Consider the following 23190-nt stretch of genomic DNA (forward strand, 5'->3'; position numbering starts at 1 on the left):
TCCTCCATCAGTATCTGGTGACTGCTCCTCACCTCCTCCATCAGTATCTGGTGACTGCTCCTCACCTCCTCCATCAGTATCTGGTTACCACCCATCACCTCCATCATCAGTATCTGGTGACTGCTCATCACCTCCTCCATCAGTATCTGGTGACTGCTCCTCACCTCCTCCATCAGTATCTGGTGACTGCTCCTCACCTCCTCCATCAGTATCTGGTTACCGCTCATCACCTCCTCCATCAGTATCTGGTGATTGTCCGACACCTCCTTCATCAATATCTGGTGGCCGCCCATGGCGTCCATCAGTATCTGGTGACCGCCTGTCGCCTCCATCACTTCTACTTGTCACTTGTACACCGGTTATGGAGGATCCCGGCAGGAGATGGGCAGATCTCCTGTGTGTGAGGCTTGTGCCTTCTGTCTCTTCATGTGATCCCAGACTGTTGGTTTCAGGGCTGAATCATCACCCCCAGGACTCCTCATTACTAATACAAAAGATCTAACCCCGGCACATTCCAAAAACGTGAAGACAGAACTGTTGCTTTCAAGGTTTTTTTAATATATCTTATGCAAGAGAGAATGGTTTCCAACGTTTTGGCTCAGGCCCGAGCCTTCATCAGGAGACAATCTTCTGGTAGTTATATCGTCTGTAGGTCCTGGGCTCTCAGATTGCCCTATGGAAGTCTGTCACAAGTGACTTGTCTTGTGTCTTGATTGGCCAGCAGAATGGAAGTAAATGATCTGTTCACACCCATAGTAGACTCTGCTTTGGTATCAATTGCTAGGAATGCAGACGTGTTGAGGTAGACTAAAGGTACCGTCACACTCAGCAACTTTACAACGAGAATGACAACGATCCGTGACGTTTCAGCGTCCTGGATAGCGATCTCGTTGTGTTTGACACGCAGCAGCGATCTGGATCCCGCTGTGATATCGCTGGTCGGAGCTAGAAGTCCAGAACTTTATTTGGTCGTCAGGTCGGCGTGTATCGTCATGTTTGACATCAAAAGCAACGATGCCAGCAATGTTTTACATGGAGCTAACAACCAGCGAGAACGATAAGTGAGTCGCCGTTACGTCACTGGATCGCTCCTGCATCGTTCTGGAGCTGCTGTGTTTGACGTCTCTACAGCGACCTAAACAGCGACGCTCCAGCGATCGGCTCGTTGTCTATATCGCCGCAGCGTCGCTGAGTGTGACGGGACCTTTAGCCTTTATATCTTTAAAGAGTAATGGCATGCGCATGAGGTGTTGTAAGAGGAAGTTAGACCACAATGCGCCTTATTCACTGTTCATAGGAAATTTGCATATCCTCATTATTAATGACATTGGCTGGATGTTGGGTATCGTTGTCCGGCTACAAAATTAATTTGGAGCCCATTAGACTCCTTCCCGATGGTATTACATGACGAGTACGTATCTGCTGGGGTTTTCCTTAAACTGTTCCCACAAAGCTGAAACTACAATGGTCCACAATCTCTTGTACTGAAGATAATAATAATAATCTTTATTTTTATATAGCGCTAACATATTCCGCAGCGCTTTACAGTTTGCACACATTATCATCGCTGTCCCCGATGGGGCTCACAATCTACATTCCCTATCAGTATGTCTTTGGAATGTGGGAAGGAAACACGCAAACACGGGGAGAACATACAAAGTCCTTGCAGATGTTGTCCTTGGTGGGATTTGGACCCAGGACTCCAGTGCTAACTACTGAGCCACCGTGCTGCCCTAGATGAATATTTCCCATCACTGGAGCGGAGGGTCCGAGGCCGCCCCCTGATAACAGCCCATAGCATTATCGTCCTCCACCATCTGTACAGGGGCCACAATGCAGTCAGGGGGCAACATCCTCCTGGAATCACCAAACCCAGACTCCTCAATCAGACACAGAGAAGAACGATCCGTCACTGCACAGAACACGTCTCCTCCAGAGTCCAGGGATGGCGGCCTTACACCACTCCATCCGACACTCGGCATTGTGCTTGGTGATGTACGGCTGCATGCAGCTTCCTTGCCATTAAGCTTCTGGTGAGGGTGCAGTTTCTGTGCTGTTATGGAGTCAGCAGAGCGGTGGAGAGTTTTCTGCCCTCTGCTCCCCAGCACTCGGCCCCCCGCTCTTTAATTTTTCACGGATCTCCACGTCATGGCTGAGTTTCTGCGCTTTCTTCAACTTCTCAGTAATATCACTCACAGGTGATGGGGAACTTTGGGAAGGAAGAAATGTCATGGATGGACTTGTTATCCGGGTGGCTCCTATTACAGGACCACATTGGTATCAGGAGCTCCACACCAGCAGCCACTCTGCCACATGGTGGTAATGACAGATGGACATGGCGGGGGCAGATATTACACACCGGTGACTCCTATTACAGGACCGCGCTGGTATCAAGAGCTCCGCACCACCAGCCACTCTGCCACATGGTGGTAATGACAGATGGACATGGCGGGGGCAGATATTATACACCGGTGACTCCTATTACAGGACCGCGCTGGTATCAGGAGCTCCGCACCAGCAGCCACTCTGCCACATGGTGGTAATGACAGATGGACATGGCGGGGGCAGATATTACACACCGGTGACTCCTATTACAGGACCGCGCTGGTATCAAGAGCTCCGCACCACCAGCCACTCTGCCACATGGTGGTAATGACAGATGGACATGGCGGGGGCAGATATTATACACCGGTGACTCCTATTACAGGACCGCGCTGGTATCAAGAGCTCCACACCAGCAGCCACTCTGCCACATGGTGGTAATGACAGATGGACATGGCGGGGGCAGATATTACACACCGGTGACTCCTATTACAGGACCGCGCTGGTATCAGGAGCTCCGCACCACCAGCCACTCTGCCACATGGTGGTAATGACAGATGGACATGGCGGGGGCAGATATTATACACCGGTGACTCCTATTACAGGACCGCGCTGGTATCAGGAGCACCCTTCCGGGGAAGGCACACAAGCCGAAACGCGCGTAGGGGTGGCGCCGCAGGTCTGAGGTAATTATGCTTCAATAATTGTTACTTAGCGTCTTGCATTTAGCTTGGATGTGCTTGCTGGATGTTTTTCACCAGCTGAATGTTATTTGTTTCATATATTACTAGCACACTTGCTCTCTTTGCTATGAACGTATTTTTTCTTTGAGTATAGCTTATCATTATCCTCTCACCTGCGGCTATGGTGTAGTTGTCACCTTCAAATAGCAAATCCGTCTCTCTTTTTTATATTTGTCATTTTTAATATTGTAGTCTTTAATAAAGTTTACTGTTTGACAATATCCCGTTTTGTGCAAGGTTTCTTTGTAGGGTCTATACCTTATTATGGGATATGTAACTTGGGTCATCAAAGGGAGAAGAGCCCTAGATAGATGCCACAATCCATTTTTGGATTCGTGGAAAGTTGCTAGGTCAGCTGATGTGGTGGTGACCACTCCCACCATCCTTTAAATGGTCACCTGATGCATCAGCTGAGTGTTGGTGATAGAGTTTCTCTATGGAGACCAGCTGTGCAGTTGCAGCTCTCTGTGTCAGCGCTATATCAGCTACTTCTGGAGTTTGGAGTCCTGTTTCTGTGTCCTCTGTGGCGTGGAGCTTGGCACCAGAGTCTAGAAGCTAAGTGTGGTGTTTTTACCTTGTCTGTCTCGCGCTTGTCACCACCCCCTGCATTGTACCATCTGCAGAGGTGAGGCTAGTGTCCTTGCCAGGGCAGAGTCAGGTGACAGCAAGGGATGAGGTTCGTGACAGCGGTGGGGAAAGGACCCATTCAGGGCGTTAGGGGAGTGCAGGGACAGGCTCAGGTTGGAGCTCAGGAGGTGTCTCGTCCATCATTCCCTATCGGTAGCTTCTTCCTCTCCCCATTTCCATCCCGCTGTGTGTGTGTCGTTCCGTCCACTGACCGACCCCCTGGTGGGATCATGACAATAGATGTGTAGATCTAGACCTGATGGATGTGGGGAAAATGATGTTCCTTCCATGTATTGACTTGTCTAACCACAGGTTTGGAGTGGGTGGACACGCAGCACCGCACCGTGGCCGGAGTCATTACCAGCCTCTGCTGGAGTATAGGAAGCGCTCTCCTGGCACTGATCGCCTATCTAATCCGAGACTGGCGCTGGCTGGTGGTATCAATCACAGCCCCCAGTGTCCTGGGCATAGTCAGCATCTGGTAAGGACCTCCTGAAGATCTAACGCAGCCTTTTATCACCAAGTCCACAGCCTCTGCTCCTCAAGATGTCAAGATTGTGAAATTCTCTGGAGACATTTCCAGTCTCAACATCTTGCCTATGTTTTGACTTTTCCTCTCTCCTGGTTTTCCTTCTTTCTACTCTTCTTTCCTCCTTACCCTCTTTTCTACTCTCTGCTCTTCACTCTCCTCCTTCCATTGCATACTTCCTCTTTTTCCTCCACTTTCTTACTGTAATATCTTTGGTTTTGCTCCGCTTTCCTCTTCGTCTCGTCTCCTTTTCTCTGTCCTTCGCCCTTTTTTCCTGATTGTTCCTTATTTCTTTCTCTTCCCCTCTTTTTTTAATTCCTATAACTTTTCTCTCATCATTTCCTTCTTTGTAATTTGTTTTTCCTTTTCTTTCCTTTTCGCTTTTTATCTCACCCCTTTGCTTTTTTCCTTCTCTCCTCTTTACTTTTTTCCTTTTCTTCGCTTCCCATCTCCTCTAACATTTTCACTTCTCCTCTCATTTCACACCTTCCCCACTCATTTTTCCTCCCTTCTCTCATCTCTTCTTCCCTATCCTCTTTCATCTCCTGTCCTCGTCCTCCCATCTCATATTTCCTCCCTTCTCATCTCTTATTTCCTCCCTTTGTTCTCTAATTTTCTCTCTTCCTTTATTTCCTCTCACTTCCTACCTTCCTTTTTCCTCTCTTCATCTTTCCTCTATCCATTCCTCTCTTCTCTCACTTCTTCCTTTCTCTGCTCTCTCATCAGGTGGCTTTCTGAATCGCCTCGCTGGTTGCTGACGAAGGGTTTTATTGAGAGAGGGGAGAAGGAGCTGGCACGATGTGCTGCCATGAATGGCCGGAAGCTGGACTGGATCAGTAAGCAGAGGGAGGTGAGAGTCTGCCGATAACTGGATCAATGGCTTTGTGTCAGGAGGAATCTACTGGATAATTATTATAAACTCGCTAGATCTAGTGATTTTTTGGAGGAGACCTTACAACCATTTTGTAGTATTACTCCAATGTGTCTAAAATGAAAACGTTAAACAGATACACAAACTAATTAACTTCTTATCTATGGTTAAAGAGGCACTAGTAATCAGGGCATACGTGACTGGTATTATTGTATGGGGAGCACTAGAGATCAGGGCATACGTGACTGGTATTATTGTATGGGGAGCACTAGAGATCGGGACATATGTGACTGGTATTCTATGGGGAGCACTAGAGATAGGGGCATATGTGACTGGTATTCTATGGGGAGCACTAGAGATCAGGGCATATGTGACTGGTATTATTCTATGGAGAGGTCTAGAGATCAGGACATACATGACTGGTATTATTGTATGGGGAGCACTAGAGATCGGGGCATACGTGAAGGGTATTATTCTATGGGGAGCACTAGAGATCGGGGCATACGTGACTGGTATTATTCTATGGGGAGCACTAGAGATAGGGGCATACGTGACTGGTATTATTCTATGGAGAGGTCTAGAGATCAGGGCATACGTGACTGGTATTATTCTATGGGGAGCACTAGAGATAGGGGCATACGTGACTGGTATTATTCTATGGAGAGGTCTAGAGATCAGGGCATACGTGACTGGTATTATTGTATGGGGAGCACTAGAGATCGGGGCATACGTGAAGTGTATTAATCTATGGGGAGCACTAGAGATCGGGGCATACGTGACTGGTATTATTGTATGGGGAGCACTAGAGATCGGGGCATACGTGACTGGAATTATTCTATGGGGAGCACTAGAGATAGGGGCATACGTGACTGGTATTATTCTATGGGGAGCGCTAGAGATCGGGGCATACGTGACTGGTATTATTCTAAGGGGAGCACTAGAGATCGGGGCATACGTGACTGGTATTATTCTATGGGGAGCACTAGAGATCTGGGTATACGTGACTGGTATTATTCTATGGGGAGCGCTAGAGATCGGGGCATACGTGAAGGGTATTATTCTATGGGGAGGTCTAGAGATCGGGGCATACGTGACTGGTATTATTCTATGGAGAGGTCTAGAGATCGAGGCATACATGACTGGAATTATTCTATGGAGAGGTCTAGAGATCGGGGCATACGTGACTGGAATTATTCTCTGGGGAGCACTAGAGATCAGAGCATATGTGACTGGTATTATTCTATGGGGAGCACTAGAGATCAGAGCATATGTAACTGGTATTATTCTATGGGGAGCACTAGAGTTCGGGGCATATGTGACTGGTATTATTCTGTGGGGAGCACTAGAGATCGGGGCATACGTGACTGGTATTATTCTATGGGGAGCACTAGAGATCGGGGCATACGTGACTGGTATTATTCTATAAGGAGCACTAGAGATCAGGGCATATGTGACTGGTATTATTCTATGGAGAGGTCTAGAGATCAGGACATACATGACTGGTATTATTGTATGGGGAGCACTAGAGATCGGGGCATACGTGAAGGGTATTATTCTATGGGGAGCACTAGAGATCGGGGCATACATGACTGGTATTATTCTATGGGGAGCACTAGAGATAGGGGCATACGTGACTGGTATTATTCTATGGAGAGGTCTAGAGATCAGGGCATACGTGACTGGTATTATTGTATGGGGAGCACTAGAGATCGGGGCATACGTGAAGGGTATTAATCTATGGGGAGCACTAGAGATTGGGGCATACGTGACTGGTATTATTCTATGGGGAGCACTAGAGATAGGGGCATACCTGACTGGTGTTATTCTATGGAGAGGTCTAGAGATCGGGGCATACGTGACTGGTATTATTCTAAGGGGAGCACTAGAGATCGGGGCATACGTGACTGGTATTATTCTAAGGGGAGCACTAGAGATCGGGGCATACGTGACTGGTATTATTCTATGGGGAGCACTAGAGATATGGGTATACGTGACTGGTATTATTCTATGGGGAGTGCTAGAGATCGGGGCATACGTGAAGGGTATTATTCTATGGGGAGGTCTAGAGATCGGGGCATACGTGACTGGTATTATTCTATGGAGAGGTCTAGAGATCGAGGCATACATGACTGGAATTATTCTATGGAGAGGTCTAGAGATCGGGGCATACGTGACTGGAATTATTCTCTGGGGAGCACTAGAGATCAGAGCATATGTGACTGGTATTATTCTATGGGGAGCACTAGAGATCAGAGCATATGTAACTGGTATTATTCTATGGGGAGCACTAGAGTTCGGGGCATATGTGACTGGTATTATTCTGTGGGGAGCACTGGAGATCGGGGCATACGTGACTGGTATTATTCTATGGGGAGCACTAGAGATCGGGGCATATGTGACTGGTATTATTCTATGGGGAGCACTGGAGATCGAGGCATACGTGACTGGTATTATTCTATGGGGAGGTCTAGAGATCGGGGCATATGTGACTGGTATTATTCTATGAGGAGCACTAGAGATCAGGGCATATGTGACTGGTATTATTCTATGGAGAGGTCTAGAGATCAGGGCATACGTGACTGGTATTATTCTATGGGGAGCACTAGAGATAGGGGCATACGTGACTGGTATTATATGGGGGCACTATAGATCAGGGTGTATGTGACTGGTATTATATGGGGACACTATAGATCAGGGCATATGTGACTGGTGTTATATGGGGCACTATAGATCAGGGCATATGTGACTGGTATTATATGGGGACACTATAGATCAGGGTGTATGTGACTGGTATTATATGGGGCACTATAGATCAGGGCATATGTGACTGGTATTGCATGGGGAGCACTAGAGATCGGGGCATACTTGACTAGTATTATTCTATGGAGAGCACTAGAGATCAGGGCATATGTGACTGGTATTATTGTATGGGGAGCACTAGAGATCGGGGCATACGTGAAGGGTATTCTATGGGGAGCACTAGAGATCGGGGCATACGTGACTGGTATTATTCTATGGGGAGCACTAGAGATAGGGGCATACGTGACTGGTGTTATTCTATGGAGAGGTCTAGAGATCGGGGCATACGTGACTGGTATTATTTTATGGGGAGCACTAGAGATCGGGGCATACGTGACTGGTATTATTCTATGGGGAGCACTAGAGATCGGGGCATACTTGACTAGTATTATTCTATGGAGAGGTCTAGAGATCGGGGCATACGTGACTGGTATTATTCTATGGGGAGCACTAGAGATCAGGGCATATGTGACTGGTATTATTGTATGGGGAGCACTAGAGATCGGGGCATACGTGACTGGTGTTATTCTATGGAGAGGTCTAGAGATCGGGGCATACGTGACTGGTATTAATTATGGGGAGCACTAGAGATCGGGGCATACGTGACTGGTATTATTCTATGGGGAGCACTAGAGATCGGGGCATACTTGACTAGTATTATTCTATGGAGAGGTCTAGAGATCGGGGCATACGTGACTGGTATTATTCTATGGGGAGCACTAGAGATCAGGGCATATGTGACTGGTATTATTCTATGGGGAGCACTAGAGATCAGGGCATACGTGAAGGGTATTCTATGGGGAGCACTAGAGATCGGGGCATACGTGACTGGTATTATTCTATGGGGAGCACTAGAGATAGGGGCATACGTGACTGGTGTTATTCTATGGAGAGGTCTAGAGATCGGGCATACGTGACTGGTATTATTTTATGGGGAGCACTAGAGATCGGGGCATACGTGACTGGTATTATTCTATGGGGAGCACTAGAGATCGGGGCATACTTGACTAGTATTATTCTATGGAGAGGTCTAGAGATCGGGGCATACGTGACTGGTATTATTCTATGGGGAGCACTAGAGATCAGGGCATACGTGACTGGTATTATTCTATGGGGAGCACTAGAGATCAGGGCATATGTGACTGGTGGTATTGTATGGGGAGCACTAGAGATCGGGGCATACGTGACTGGTGTTATTCTATGGAGAGGTCTAGAGATCGGGGCATACGTGACTGGTATTATTTTATGGGGAGCACTAGAGATCGGGGCATACGTGACTGGTATTATTCTATGGGGAGCACTAGACATCGGGGCATACTTGACTAGTATTATTCTATGGAGAGGTCTAGAGATCGGGGCATACGTGACTGGTATTATTCTATGGGGAGCACTAGAGATCAGGGCATATGTGACTGGTATTATTGTATGGGGAGCACTAGAGATCGGGGCATACGTGACTGGTATTATTCTATGGAGAGGTCTAGAGATCGGGGCATACGTGACTGGTATTATTCTATGGGGAGCACTAGAGTTCGGGGCATATGTGACTGGTATTATTCTATGGGGAGCACTAGAGTTCGGGGCATATGTGACTGGTATTATTCTATGGGGAGCACTAGAGTTCGGGGCATATGTGACTGGTATTATTCTATGGGGAGCACTAGAGTTCGGGGCATATGTGACTGGTATTATTCTATGGGGAGCACTAGAGATCAGGGCATACGTGACTGGTATTATTCTATGGGGAGCGCTAGAGATCAGGGCATATGTGACTAGTATTATTCTATGGAGAGGTCTAGAGATCGGGGCATACGTGACTGGTATTATTCTATGGGGAGCACTATAGCTCAGGGCATATGTGACTGGTATAGGGGGACACTATAGATCAGGGTATATGTGACTGATATTATATGGGGGCACTATAGATCAGAGTATATGTGACTGGTATTATATGGGGACACTATAGATCAGGGCATATGTGACTGGTATTATTCTATGGGGAGCACTAGAGATCAGGGCATATGTGACTGGTATTACTCTATGGGGAGAACTAGAGATCGGGGCATATGTGACTGGTATTATTGTATGGGGAGCACTAGAGATCGGGGCATACGTGAAGGGTATTCTATGGGGAGCACTAGAGATCGGGGCATACGTTACTGGTATTATTCTATGGGGAGCACTAGAGATAGGGGCATACATGACTGGTGTTATTCTATGGAGAGGTCTAGAGATCGGGGCATATGTGACTGGTATTATTCTATGGGGAGCACTAGAGATCGGGGCATACGTGACTGGTATTATTCTATGGGGAGCACTAGAGATCTGGGTATACGTGACTGGTATTATTCTATGGGGAGTGCTAGAGATCGGGGCATACGTGACTGGTATTATTCTATGGGGAGCACTGGAGATCGGGGCATACGTGACTGGTATTATTCTATGGAGAGGTCTAGAGATCGAGGCATACGTGACTGGAATTATTTTCTGGGGAGCACTAGAGATCAGAGCATATGTGACTGGTATTATTCTATGGGGAGTGTTATGGACCTGGTGGTTAGGTGCACCTGGAATGACCTGATGGTTAAACTAGAAGACAGGACAAGCTCTGGGAAGTGGGAACTCTGCTGACCACAAATCCTAATCTTATAACACACACACTAGAAATAGCTGTGGAGCGTACCTAACTCTCCCTAGACGCCTCTTCACAGCCTAAGAGCTAACTACCCCTAAATATAGGAAAATAAGCCTTACCTTGCCTCAGAGAAATTCCCCAAAGGTAAAGGCAGCCCCCCACATATATTAACTGTGAGTTAAGGGGAAAGTCACAAACACAGGGATGAAACAGGTTTCAGCAAAGGAGGCCAGACTTACTAAATAGATTGAGGATAGGAAAGGAATCTATGCAGTCAGCACAAAAAACTACAAAAAGCCACACAGAGTGTGCAAAAAGACCCCCGCACCGACTCACGGTGCGGAGGTGCCACTCTGCAACCCAGAGCTTCCAGCTAGCAAGGCAATATCATGTTAGCAAGCTGGACTAGAACTTAGCAAGTACTAAGAAATATATTCAGTACACAATGAACAACAAATGAACTAGCAGGGACTTAGCTTCTGCTGGAGTAGACAGGTCATCAGAAAGATCCGAGAGAGATCTGAACCAGTACTAATACATTGACAGCTGGCATGGAGTAACGATCTGAGTGGAGTTAAATAGAGAAGCCAGCCTAGCCGCAAACGAGGGCAGCTGAGGAAGCGACCTCAGAACCAGCAGTTCCACTCGCAGCCACCAGAGGGAGTCCACGGACAGAACTCGCCAAAGTACCATTCATGACCACAGGAGGGAGTTCGAGAACGGAATTCACAACAGTACCCCCCCCTTGAGGAGGGGTCACTGAACCCTCACCAGAGCCCCCAGGCCGATCAGGACGAGCCAAATGAAAGGCACGAACCAACTCGGCTGCATGGACTTCGGAGGCAAAAACCCAGGAATTATCCTCCTGACCATAGCCCTTCCATTTGACCAGGTACTGAAGTTTCCGTCTCGAAATACGAAAATCCAAAATCTTCTGCACCACATACTCCAACTCCCCCTCGACCAACACCGGGGCAGGAGGATCAACAGAGGGAACCATAGGCGCCACATATCTCCGCAACAACGACCTATGGAACACATTATGGATGGCAAAAGAAGCTGGAAGGACCAAACGAAACGACACAGGATTGAGAATTTCAGAAATCTTATAATCACCAATGAAACGAGGCTTAAACTTAGGAGAAGAAACCTTCATAGGGACATGACGAGACGACAACCAAACCAAATCCCCAACACGAAGTCGGGGACCAACACAGCGACCGCTGTTGGCGAAACGTTGAGCCTTCTCCTGGGACAATGTCAAATTGTCCACTACATGAGTCAAAATTTGCTGCAACCTGTCCACCACAGAATCCACACCAGGACAGTCCGAAGGCTCAACCTGCCCTGAAGAAAAACGAGGATGAAAACCAGAATTACAAAAAAAAGGCGAAACCAAAGTAGCCGAACTGGCCCGATTATTAAGGGCGAACTCAGCCAATGGCAAGAAGGTCACCCAATCATCCTGATCAGCAGAAACAAAGCATCTCAGATAGGTCTCCAAAGTCTGATTAGTTCGTTCGGTTTGGCCATTTGTCTGAGGATGGAAAGCCGAAGAGAAAGACAAATCAATGCCCATCTTAGCACAAAAGGACCGCCAAAACCTTGAAACAAACTGGGAACCTCTGTCCGACACGATGTTCTCCGGAATGCCATGCAAACGAACCACATGCTGGAAAAATAGTGGAACCAAATCAGAGGAGGTAGGTAATTTAGGCAAGGGTACCAAATGGACCATCTTAGAGAAGCGATCACAAACCACCCAAATGACCGACATCCTTTGAGAGACAGGGAGATCTGAAATAAAATCCATGGAAACATGCGTCCAAGGCCTTTTCGGGACTGGCAAGGGCAAAAGTAACCCACTGGCACGAGAACAGCAGGGCTTGGCCCGAGCACAAGTCCCACAGGACTGCACAAAAGAACGCACATCCCGTGACAAGGAAGGCCACCAAAAGGACCTAGCCACCAAATCTCTGGTACCAAAAATCCCAGGATGACCAGCCAACACCGAACAATGAACCTCAGAGATAACTCTACTAGTCCATCTATCAGGGACAAACAGTTTCTCTGCTGGACAACGGTCAGGTCTATCAGCCTGAAACTCCTGCAGCGCCCGCCGCAAATCAGGTGAGATGGCAGACAGAATTACCCCCTCTTTGAGAATACCAGCCGGCTCAGGAACTCCCGGGGAATCAGGCACAAAACTCCTTGAAAGGGCATCGGCCTTCACATTCTTAGAACCCGGAAGGTATGAAACTACAAAATTGAAACGGGAGAAAAACAGCGACCATCGAGCCTGTCTAGGATTCAAACGCTTAGCAGACTCGAGATAAGTCAGATTCTTGTGATCCGTTAAGACCACTACTCGATGCTTGGCTCCCTCAAGCCAATGTCGCCACTCCTCGAACGCCCACTTCATAGCCAACAACTCCCGATTGCCAACATCATAATTACGCTCAGCAGGCGAAAACTTTCTAGAAAAGAAAGCACATGGCTTCATCACAGAGCCATCAGAAGATCTTTGAGACAAAACAGCCCCTGCTCCAATCTCAGAAGCATCAACCTCGACCTGAAAAGGGAGTGAAACATCTGGCTGACACAACACAGGGGCCGAAGAGAAACGACGTTTCAACTCCCGAAAAGTCTCAATGGCCGCAGAGGACCAATTCACCACATCAGCACCTTTCTTGGTCAAATCAGTCAACGGTTTAACAACACAAGAAAAATTAGCGATGAAGCGACGGTAACAATTAGCAAAGCCTAGAAATTTCTGAAGGCTCTTCACAGATGTAGGCTGAGTCCAATCATAAATGGCCTGAACTTTAACAGGATCCATATCGATAGTAGAAGGGGAAAAAATGAAGCCCAAAAAGGAAACCTTCGAGGCATACGTGACTGGTATTATTCTATGGGGAGCACTAGAGATCGGGGCATACGTGACTGGTAGTATTCTATGGGGAGCACTAGAGATCGGGGCATACGTGACTGGTATTATTCTATGGGGAGCACTGGAGATCGGGGCACATGTGACTGGTATTATTCTATGGAGAGGTCTAGAGATCGAGGCATACGTGACTGGTATTATTCTATGGGGAGCACTGGAGATCGGGGCATACGTGACTGGTATTATTCTATGGAGAGGTCTAGAGATCAGGGCATATGTGACTGGTATTATATGGGGACACTATAGCTCAGGGCATATGTGACTGGTATTATAGGGGGACACTATAGATCAGAGTATATGTGACTGGTATTATATGGGGGCACTATAGATCAGGGTACATGTGACTGATATTATATGGGGCACTATAGATCAGGGTATATGTGACTGGTATATGGGGACACTATAGATCAGGGCATATGTGACTGGTAGTATATGGGGACACTATAGATCAGGGCATATATGACTGGTATTATATGGGGACACTATAGATCAGGGTGTATGTGACTGGTATTATATGGGGACACTATAGATCAGAGTATGTGTGACTGGTATTATATGGGGACACTATAGATCAGGGCATATGTGACTGGTATTATATGGAGACACTATAGATCATTGTATATGTGGCTGGTATTATATGGGGACACTATAGATCAGGGCATATGTGGCTGGTATTATATGGGGACACTATAGATCAGGGTGTATGTGACTGGTATTATATGGGGACACTATAGATCAGGGTGTATGTGACTGGTATTATATGGGGACACTATAGATCAGGGTGTATGTGACTGGTATTATATGGAGACACTATAGATCAGGGCATATGTGACTGGTATTATATGGAGACACTATAGATCATTGTATATGTGGCTGGTATTATATGGGGACACTATAGATCAGGGCATATGTGACTGGTATTATATGGAGACTCTATATATCAGTGTTTATGTGGCTGGTATTATATGGGGACACTATAGATCAGGGTGTATGTGACTGGTATTATATGGGGACACTATAGATCAGGGTGTATGTGACTGGTATTATATGGGGACACTATAGATCAGGGTGTATGTGACTGGTATTATATGGGGACACTATATATCAGGGTGTATGTGACTGGTATTATATGGGGCCACTATAGATCAGGGCATATGTGACTGGTATTATATGGAGACACTATAGATCAGAGTATATGCGGCAGGTATTATATGAGGACACTATAGATCAGGGCATATAACTGGTATATGGGGACACTATAGATCAGGCTATATGTGACTGGTATTATATGGGGACACTATAGATCAGGGCATATGTGACTGGTATTATATGGAGACACTATAGATCAGAGTATATGCGGCAGGTATTATATGAGGACACTATAGATCAGGGCATATAACTGGTATATGGGGACACTATAGATCAGGCTATATGTGACTGGTATTATATGGGGACACTATAGATCAGAGTATATGTGACTGGTATTATATGGGGACACTATAGATCAGAGTATATGTGACTGGTATTATATGGGGACACTATAGATCAGGGTGTATGTGACTGGTATTATATGGGGACACTAGATCAGGGTATATGTGACTGGTATTATATGGGGACACTATAGATCAGGGTATATGTGACTGGTATTATATGGGGACACTAGATCAGGGTATATGTGACTGGTATTATATGGGGACACTATAGATCAGGGTATATGTGACTGGTATTATATGGAGACACTATAGATCATTGTATATGTGGCTGGTATTATATGGGGACACTATAGATCAGGGCATATGTGACTGGTATTATATGGGGACACTATAGATCAGGGCATATGTGACTGGTATTATTCTATGGGGAGCACTAGAGATCGGGGCATACGTGACTGGTATTATATGGGGACACTATAGATCAGAGTATATGTGACTGGTATTATATGGGGACACTATAGATCAGAGTATATGTGACTGGTATTATATGGGGACACTATAGATCAGGGTGTATGTGACTGGTATTATATGGGGACATTGTATGGGGAGCACTAGAGATCGGGGCATACGTGACTGGTATTATTCTATGGGGAGCACTAGAGATCGGGGCATACGTGACTGGTATTATATGGGGACACTATAGATCAGAGTATATGTGACTGGTATTATATGGGGACACTATAGATCAGGGCATATGTGACTGGTATTATATGGGGACACTATAGATCAGGGCATATGTGACTGGTATTATTCTATGGGGACACTATAGATCAGGGTATATGTGACTGGTATTATATGGGGACACTATAGATCAGGGCATATGTGACTGGTATTATATGTGGACACTATAGATCAGGGTGTATGTGACTGGTATTATATGGGGACAATATAGATCGTGGTGTATGTCATTGGTATTATATGGGGGCAAAACACCAAGAAAAATTGGATATAAAGTAGGTAAAATTATATACTGTGTAACATGTTATCCCCTTAAAACAATAACTTTATTAATATAAATACTATAAAAATACCAAATCCCTGTGAAACACAAAAAACAATAAAAGGAAATCTAATTGTGCACCTAACCTAACATAAATCCCTACGCTTAGCTGCTATCCCTACCAGTGGAGGTTGGCACCCTATAGAACCGATTTTGGCGCCCCCACTCAGCGGCGGCAGTCCCCAGCTCACCCTGTGAAATGACTAATAAGCTATAGGTGGGCATATGTGACTGGTATTATATGAGGACACTATAGATCAGGGTGTATGTGACTGGTATTATATGAGGACACCATAGATCAGGGTATATGTGACTGGTATTATATGGGGACACTATAGATCAGGGTATATGTGACTGGTATTATATGGGGACACTATAGATCAGGGTATATGTGACTGGTATATGGGGGCACTATAGATCAGGGTGTATGTGACTGGTATTATATGGGGACATTATAGATCAGGGTATATGCAACTGGTATTATATGGGGACACTATAGATCAGAGTATATGTGACTGGTATTATATGAGGACACTATAGATCAGGGTGTATGTGACTGGTATTATATGGGGACACTATAGATCAGAGTATATGCAACTGGTATTATATGGGGACACTATAGATCAGGGTATATGCGACTGGTATTATATGGGGACACTATAGATCAGGGTATATGCGACTGGTATTATATGGGGACACTATAGATCAGGGTATATGCGACTGGTATTATATGGGGACACTATAGATCAGAGTATATGTGACTGGTATTATATGAGGACACTATAGATCAGGGTGTATGTGACTGGTATTATATGAGGACACTATAGATCAGGGTGTATGTGACTGGTATTATATGGGGACACTATAGATCAGGGTATATGCAACTGGTATTATATGGGGACACTATAGATCAGGGTATATGCGACTGGTATTATATGGGGACACTATAGATCAGGGTATATGCAACTGGTATTATATGGGGACACTATAGATCAGGGTATATGTGACTGGTATATGGGTGCACTATAGATCAGGGTGTATGTGACTGGTATTATATGGGGACACTATAGATCAGAGTATATGTGACTGATATTATATGGGGACACTATAGATCAGGGTATATGTGACTGGTATTATATGGGGACACTATAGATCAGGGTATATGTGACTGGTATATGGGGGCACTATAGATCAGGGTGTATGTGACTGGTATTATATGGGGACACTATAGATCAGGGTATATGCAACTGGTATTATATGGGGACACTATAGATCAGGGTATATGCGACTGGTATTATATGGGGACACTATAGATCAGAGTATATGTGACTGGTATTATATGAGGACACTATAGATCAGGGTATATGTGACTGGTATTATATGGGGACACTATAGATCAGGGTATATGTGACTGGTATATGGGGGCACTATAGATCAGGGTGTATGTGACTGGTATTATATGGGGACACTATAGATCAGGGTATATGTGACTGGTATTATATGAGGACACTATAGATCAGGGTATATGTGACTGGTATTATATGGGGACACTATAGATCAGGGTATATGCGACTGGTATTATATGGGGACACTATAGATCAGAGTATATGTGACTGGTATTATATGAGGGCACTATAGATCAGGGTATATGCGACTGGTATTATATGGGGACACTATAGATCAGGGCATATGTGACTGGTATTATATGGGGGCACTATAGATCAGGGTATATGCGACTGGTATTATATGGGGCACTATAGATCAGGGTATATGCGACTGGTATTACATGGGGACACTATAGATCAGGGTATATGTGACTGGTATTATATGGGGGCACTATAGATCAGGGTATATGTGACTGGTATTATATGGGGGCACTATAGATCAGAATATATGTGACTGGTATTATATGGGGGCACTATAGATCAGGGTATATGTGACTGGTATTATATGGGGACACTATAGATCAGGGTATATGCGACTGGTATTATATGGGGACACTATAGATCAGGGTATATGTGACTGGTATTATATGGGGGCACTATAGATCAGAATATATGTGACTGGTATTATATGGGGGCACTATAGATCAGGGTATATGTGACTGGTATTATATGGGGACACTATAGATCAGGGTATATGTGACTGGTATTATATGGGGACATTGTATGGGGAGCACTAGAGATCGGGGCATACGTGACTGGTATTATTCTATGGGGAGCACTAGAGATCGGGGCATACGTGACTGGTATTATATGGGGACACTATAGATCAGAGTATATGTGACTGGTATTATATGGGGACACTATAGATCAGGGCATATGTGACTGGTATTATATGGGGACACTATAGATCAGGGCATATGTGACTGGTATTATTCTATGGGGACACTATAGATCAGGGTATATGTGACTGGTATTATATGGGGACACTATAGATCAGGGCATATGTGACTGGTATTATATGTGGACACTATAGATCAGGGTGTATGTGACTGGTATTATATGGGGACAATATAGATCGTGGTGTATGTCATTGGTATTATATGGGGGCAAAACACCAAGAAAAATTGGATATAAAGTAGGTAAAATTATATACTGTGTAACATGTTATCCCCTTAAAACAATAACTTTATTAATATAAATACTATAAAAATACCAAATCCCTGTGAAACACAAAAAACAATAAAAGGAAATCTAATTGTGCACCTAACCTAACATAAATCCCTACGCTTAGCTGCTATCCCTACCAGTGGAGGTTGGCACCCTATAGAACCGATTTTGGCGCCCCCACTCAGCGGCGGCAGTCCCCAGCTCACCCTGTGAAATGACTAATAAGCTATAGGTGGGCATATGTGACTGGTATTATATGAGGACACTATAGATCAGGGTGTATGTGACTGGTATTATATGAGGACACCATAGATCAGGGTATATGTGACTGGTATTATATGGGGACACTATAGATCAGGGTATATGTGACTGGTATTATATGGGGACACTATAGATCAGGGTATATGTGACTGGTATATGGGGGCACTATAGATCAGGGTGTATGTGACTGGTATTATATGGGGACATTATAGATCAGGGTATTTGCAACTGGTATTATATGGGGACACTATAGATCAGAGTATATGTGACTGGTATTATATGAGGACACTATAGATCAGGGTGTATGTGACTGGTATTATATGGGGACACTATAGATCAGAGTATATGCAACTGGTATTATATGGGGACACTATAGATCAGGGTATATGCGACTGGTATTATATGGGGACACTATAGATCAGGGTATATGCGACTGGTATTATATGGGGACACTATAGATCAGGGTATATGCGACTGGTATTATATGGGGACACTATAGATCAGAGTATATGTGACTGGTATTATATGAGGACACTATAGATCAGGGTGTATGTGACTGGTATTATATGAGGACACTATAGATCAGGGTGTATGTGACTGGTATTATATGGGGACACTATAGATCAGGGTATATGCAACTGGTATTATATGGGGACACTATAGATCAGGGTATATGCGACTGGTATTATATGGGGACACTATAGATCAGGGTATATGCAACTGGTATTATATGGGGACACTATAGATCAGGGTATATGTGACTGGTATATGGGTGCACTATAGATCAGGGTGTATGTGACTGGTATTATATGGGGACACTATAGATCAGAGTATATGTGACTGATATTATATGGGGACACTATAGATCAGGGTATATGTGACTGGTATTATATGGGGACACTATAGATCAGGGTATATGTGACTGGTATATGGGGGCACTATAGATCAGGGTGTATGTGACTGGTATTATATGGGGACACTATAGATCAGGGTATATGCAACTGGTATTATATGGGGACACTATAGATCAGGGTATATGCGACTGGTATTATATGGGGACACTATAGATCAGAGTATATGTGACTGGTATTATATGAGGACACTATAGATCAGGGTATATGTGACTGGTATTATATGGGGACACTATAGATCAGGGTATATGTGACTGGTATATGGGGGCACTATAGATCAGGGTGTATGTGACTGGTATTATATGGGGACACTATAGATCAGGGTATATGTGACTGGTATTATATGAGGACACTATAGATCAGGGTATATGTGACTGGTATTATATGGGGACACTATAGATCAGGGTATATGCGACTGGTATTATATGGGGACACTATAGATCAGAGTATATGTGACTGGTATTATATGAGGGCACTATAGATCAGGGTATATGCGACTGGTATTATATGGGGACACTATAGATCAGGGCATATGTGACTGGTATTATATGGGGGCACTATAGATCAGGGTATATGCGACTGGTATTATATGGGGCACTATAGATCAGGGTATATGCGACTGGTATTATATGGGGACACTATAGATCAGGGTATATGTGACTGGTATTATATGGGGGCACTATAGATCAGGGTATATGTGACTGGTATTATATGGGGGCACTATAGATCAGAATATATGTGACTGGTATTATATGGGGGCACTATAGATCAGGGTATATGTGACTGGTATTATATGGGGACACTATAGATCAGGGTATATGCGACTGGTATTATATGGGGACACTATAGATCAGGGTATATGTGACTGGTATTATATGGGGGCACTATAGATCAGAATATATGTGACTGGTATTATATGGGGGCACTATAGATCAGGGTATATGTGACTGGTATTATATGGGGACACTATAGATCAGGGTATATGTGACTGGTATTATATGAGGACACTATAGATCAGGGTATATGTGACTGGTATTATATGGGGGCACTATAGATCAGGGTATATGTGACTGGTATTATATGGAGGCACTATATATCAGGGTACATGTGACTGGTATTTGATGGGGGCACTATAGATCAGGGTACATGTGACTGGTGTTTGATGGGGGCACTATAGATCAGGGTATATGTGACTGGTATTATATGGGGACACTATATATCAGAGTATATGTGACTGGTATTTGATGGGGGCACTATAGATCAGGGTACATGTGACTGGTATTTGATGGGGGCACTATAGATCAGGGTACATGTGACTGGTATTTGATGGGGGCACTATAGATCAGGGTACATGTGACTGGTATTTGATGGGGGCACTATAGATCAGGGTATATGTGACTGGTATTATATGGGGGCACTATATATCAGGGTACGTGTGACTGGTATTTTATGGGGGCACTATATATCAGGGTACATGTGACTGGTATTTGATGGGGCACTATAGATCAGGGTACATGTGACTGGTATTATATGGAGGCACTATATATCAGGGTACATGTGACTGGTATTTGATGTGGGCACTATAGATCAGGGTACATGTGACTGGTATTTGATGGGGGCACTCTTATTGGGGTAGTATTAGTTCATGGAGCATTATCATGTGATTGGTTAATAAACGTGATGGTCACTGTATGTGGACGCAGTGTTGAAGCCGGAATGATTGCAGTTCAATAGCTTGGACTGTAGGGGCGCTCTCACCTTTGTTGCCAGTATTCTTTTAACCTGATGAAGTTTTCCGTCTGACAGAATATTCAGAGACTGGCGGAGTCATTAGGATCATCCTCCACCGACTACTCCTACATCGATCTGTTCCGGACGCCGAGGCTGCGCAGGATCTCCATATGTGCAGGCCTGGTGTGGTGAGCAGAGCGCCCCTCTCTGCTGCTTATCCTGCTCTTTGGCTTTGTTATAACTGCACTGAAATAGCATTTGACTAATTCTTCATGCCTGGAGCAGAGCAAGGGTTAATTATGTAGTCGGGCTTCTCTGGGTTGCTCCATCCGGACTCCATGACACTAAGGCGCGGAGCACAAGGTCCTTTTGGAGGAGGATTTTGAAGCAGATCCGCTCTGAAATTCACATGCTACATCCTACAAATGCCGTCCATTTTTTCAGTGGGAATCTACTTTGCGACATGTCGCCTCTCGGTGTCCACTCCAAACCTGACACTGACAGATCAAAAAGCAGAAAAATACTGGAAAAAAATACTGCAGGGAAAAACTAACTTCCAACCAGAATTTCTGCCTCCAAAAGCTCCATGTGAAGCCGGCCTGAGTGTACTGGAGTGACAACCAGACAGAGCCCTGGCACATAGCTGTCTCTGGATGGTGACCTCCATGCTGATGTTTCTCGTAGGTTTGGAGTGGCCTTCTCCTACTACGGGATCAGTCTGGACATCTCTGGCTTTGGACTCAACCTCTTCCTCACCCACTTCTTGTACTCCCTGGTGGAGGTGCCCGCCAAGCTGAGCATCTATCATCTGCTGAACTACCTGGGACGTCGCAGGACACAAGTCCTAACCCTGGTCATGACTGGAGCATGTATTGGAGCCAACGTGGTCATCCCCAGCGGTGAGAATCCCAACCCTCAATGTGCGCACACTGCAGGCAAACATATTAGCACCGCCACAACAGACAGTAAGCAGGAAAGCGGCAGAAAGTGTGATGGGTCCAGCGATAACTGAAGGACATTGCTCTGCCTGCCATTTACCTTTTTTTGTTCCACAGCTCTGGGGCCACTGAGAACAACTATAGCCATTATTGGGAAGGGCTTCTCCGAGGCGTCATTTACCGCCATCATCCTGTACACTGCTGAGCTGTACCCTACAGTGATCAGGCAAGTACCCGAGGTGGTCCTCATGCTGTCCAATGGAGGTCTACAACAGGCAGGAGAATGAGGGGTGGAGGATCCATTAGTGGTGGTGGGTGTCAGGTACAAGAACGCGAGAGCCGGAGACAAGAACGTGAGAGCTGGAGAGGCACGTGAATTTCAGAACTACGGGTGTCAGGCACAAGAATGCAACAGTTATGGGTGTCAGGCACAAGAATATGACAGATCAGGATAATCATAGATTTCTTGAATGTTAGAGGTGGAAGGGCTCTGGGGTCATCGTGTCCAATCCCCTGCTCAGTGCAGGAGTCACTAAATCATCTCAGACAGATGTCTGTCCAGCCTCTATGTGAAGACTTCCATTGAAGGAGAACTCAACACCTCTCGTGGCAGCCTGTTCCACTTATTATTCACTCTCACTGTCACCCTTCTAATATCTAATCTTTATCTTCTCCCTTTCAGTTTCATTTTCATTGCTTCTTGTGTTTCCATGTGCAAATTAAAATATTGATGATCCCTCTACACTGTGACAGCCCTTCAGATATTTGTAG

At 45.2% G+C, this 23190-nt stretch overlaps 1 protein-coding gene across 3 annotated transcripts in view; it reads left to right on the forward strand.

Annotated features, from left to right (window-relative positions):
• SLC22A7 (solute carrier family 22 member 7) overlaps nucleotides 1-23190 on the forward strand; it is a 123958-nt gene that overhangs the window by 69869 nt on the left and 30899 nt on the right. For 2 of the 3 annotated variants that reach the window (XM_077281893.1, XM_077281895.1), the window contains 5 exons: nucleotides 4005-4173; nucleotides 4948-5071; nucleotides 21557-21669; nucleotides 22166-22446; nucleotides 22537-22649. In XM_077281893.1, coding sequence (XP_077138008.1) covers nucleotides 4005-4173; nucleotides 4948-5071; nucleotides 21557-21669; nucleotides 22166-22446; nucleotides 22537-22649 — 800 coding nt within the window. The remainder of the gene's footprint in view (nucleotides 1-4004; nucleotides 4174-4947; nucleotides 5072-21556; nucleotides 21670-22165; nucleotides 22447-22536; nucleotides 22650-23190) is intronic. The other variant, XM_077281894.1, reaches the window with a different exon arrangement.

Source organism: Ranitomeya variabilis, chromosome 2 (genome assembly GCF_051348905.1).
Source record: "Ranitomeya variabilis isolate aRanVar5 chromosome 2, aRanVar5.hap1, whole genome shotgun sequence".
Taxonomy (NCBI): Eukaryota; Metazoa; Chordata; class Amphibia; order Anura; family Dendrobatidae; genus Ranitomeya; species Ranitomeya variabilis.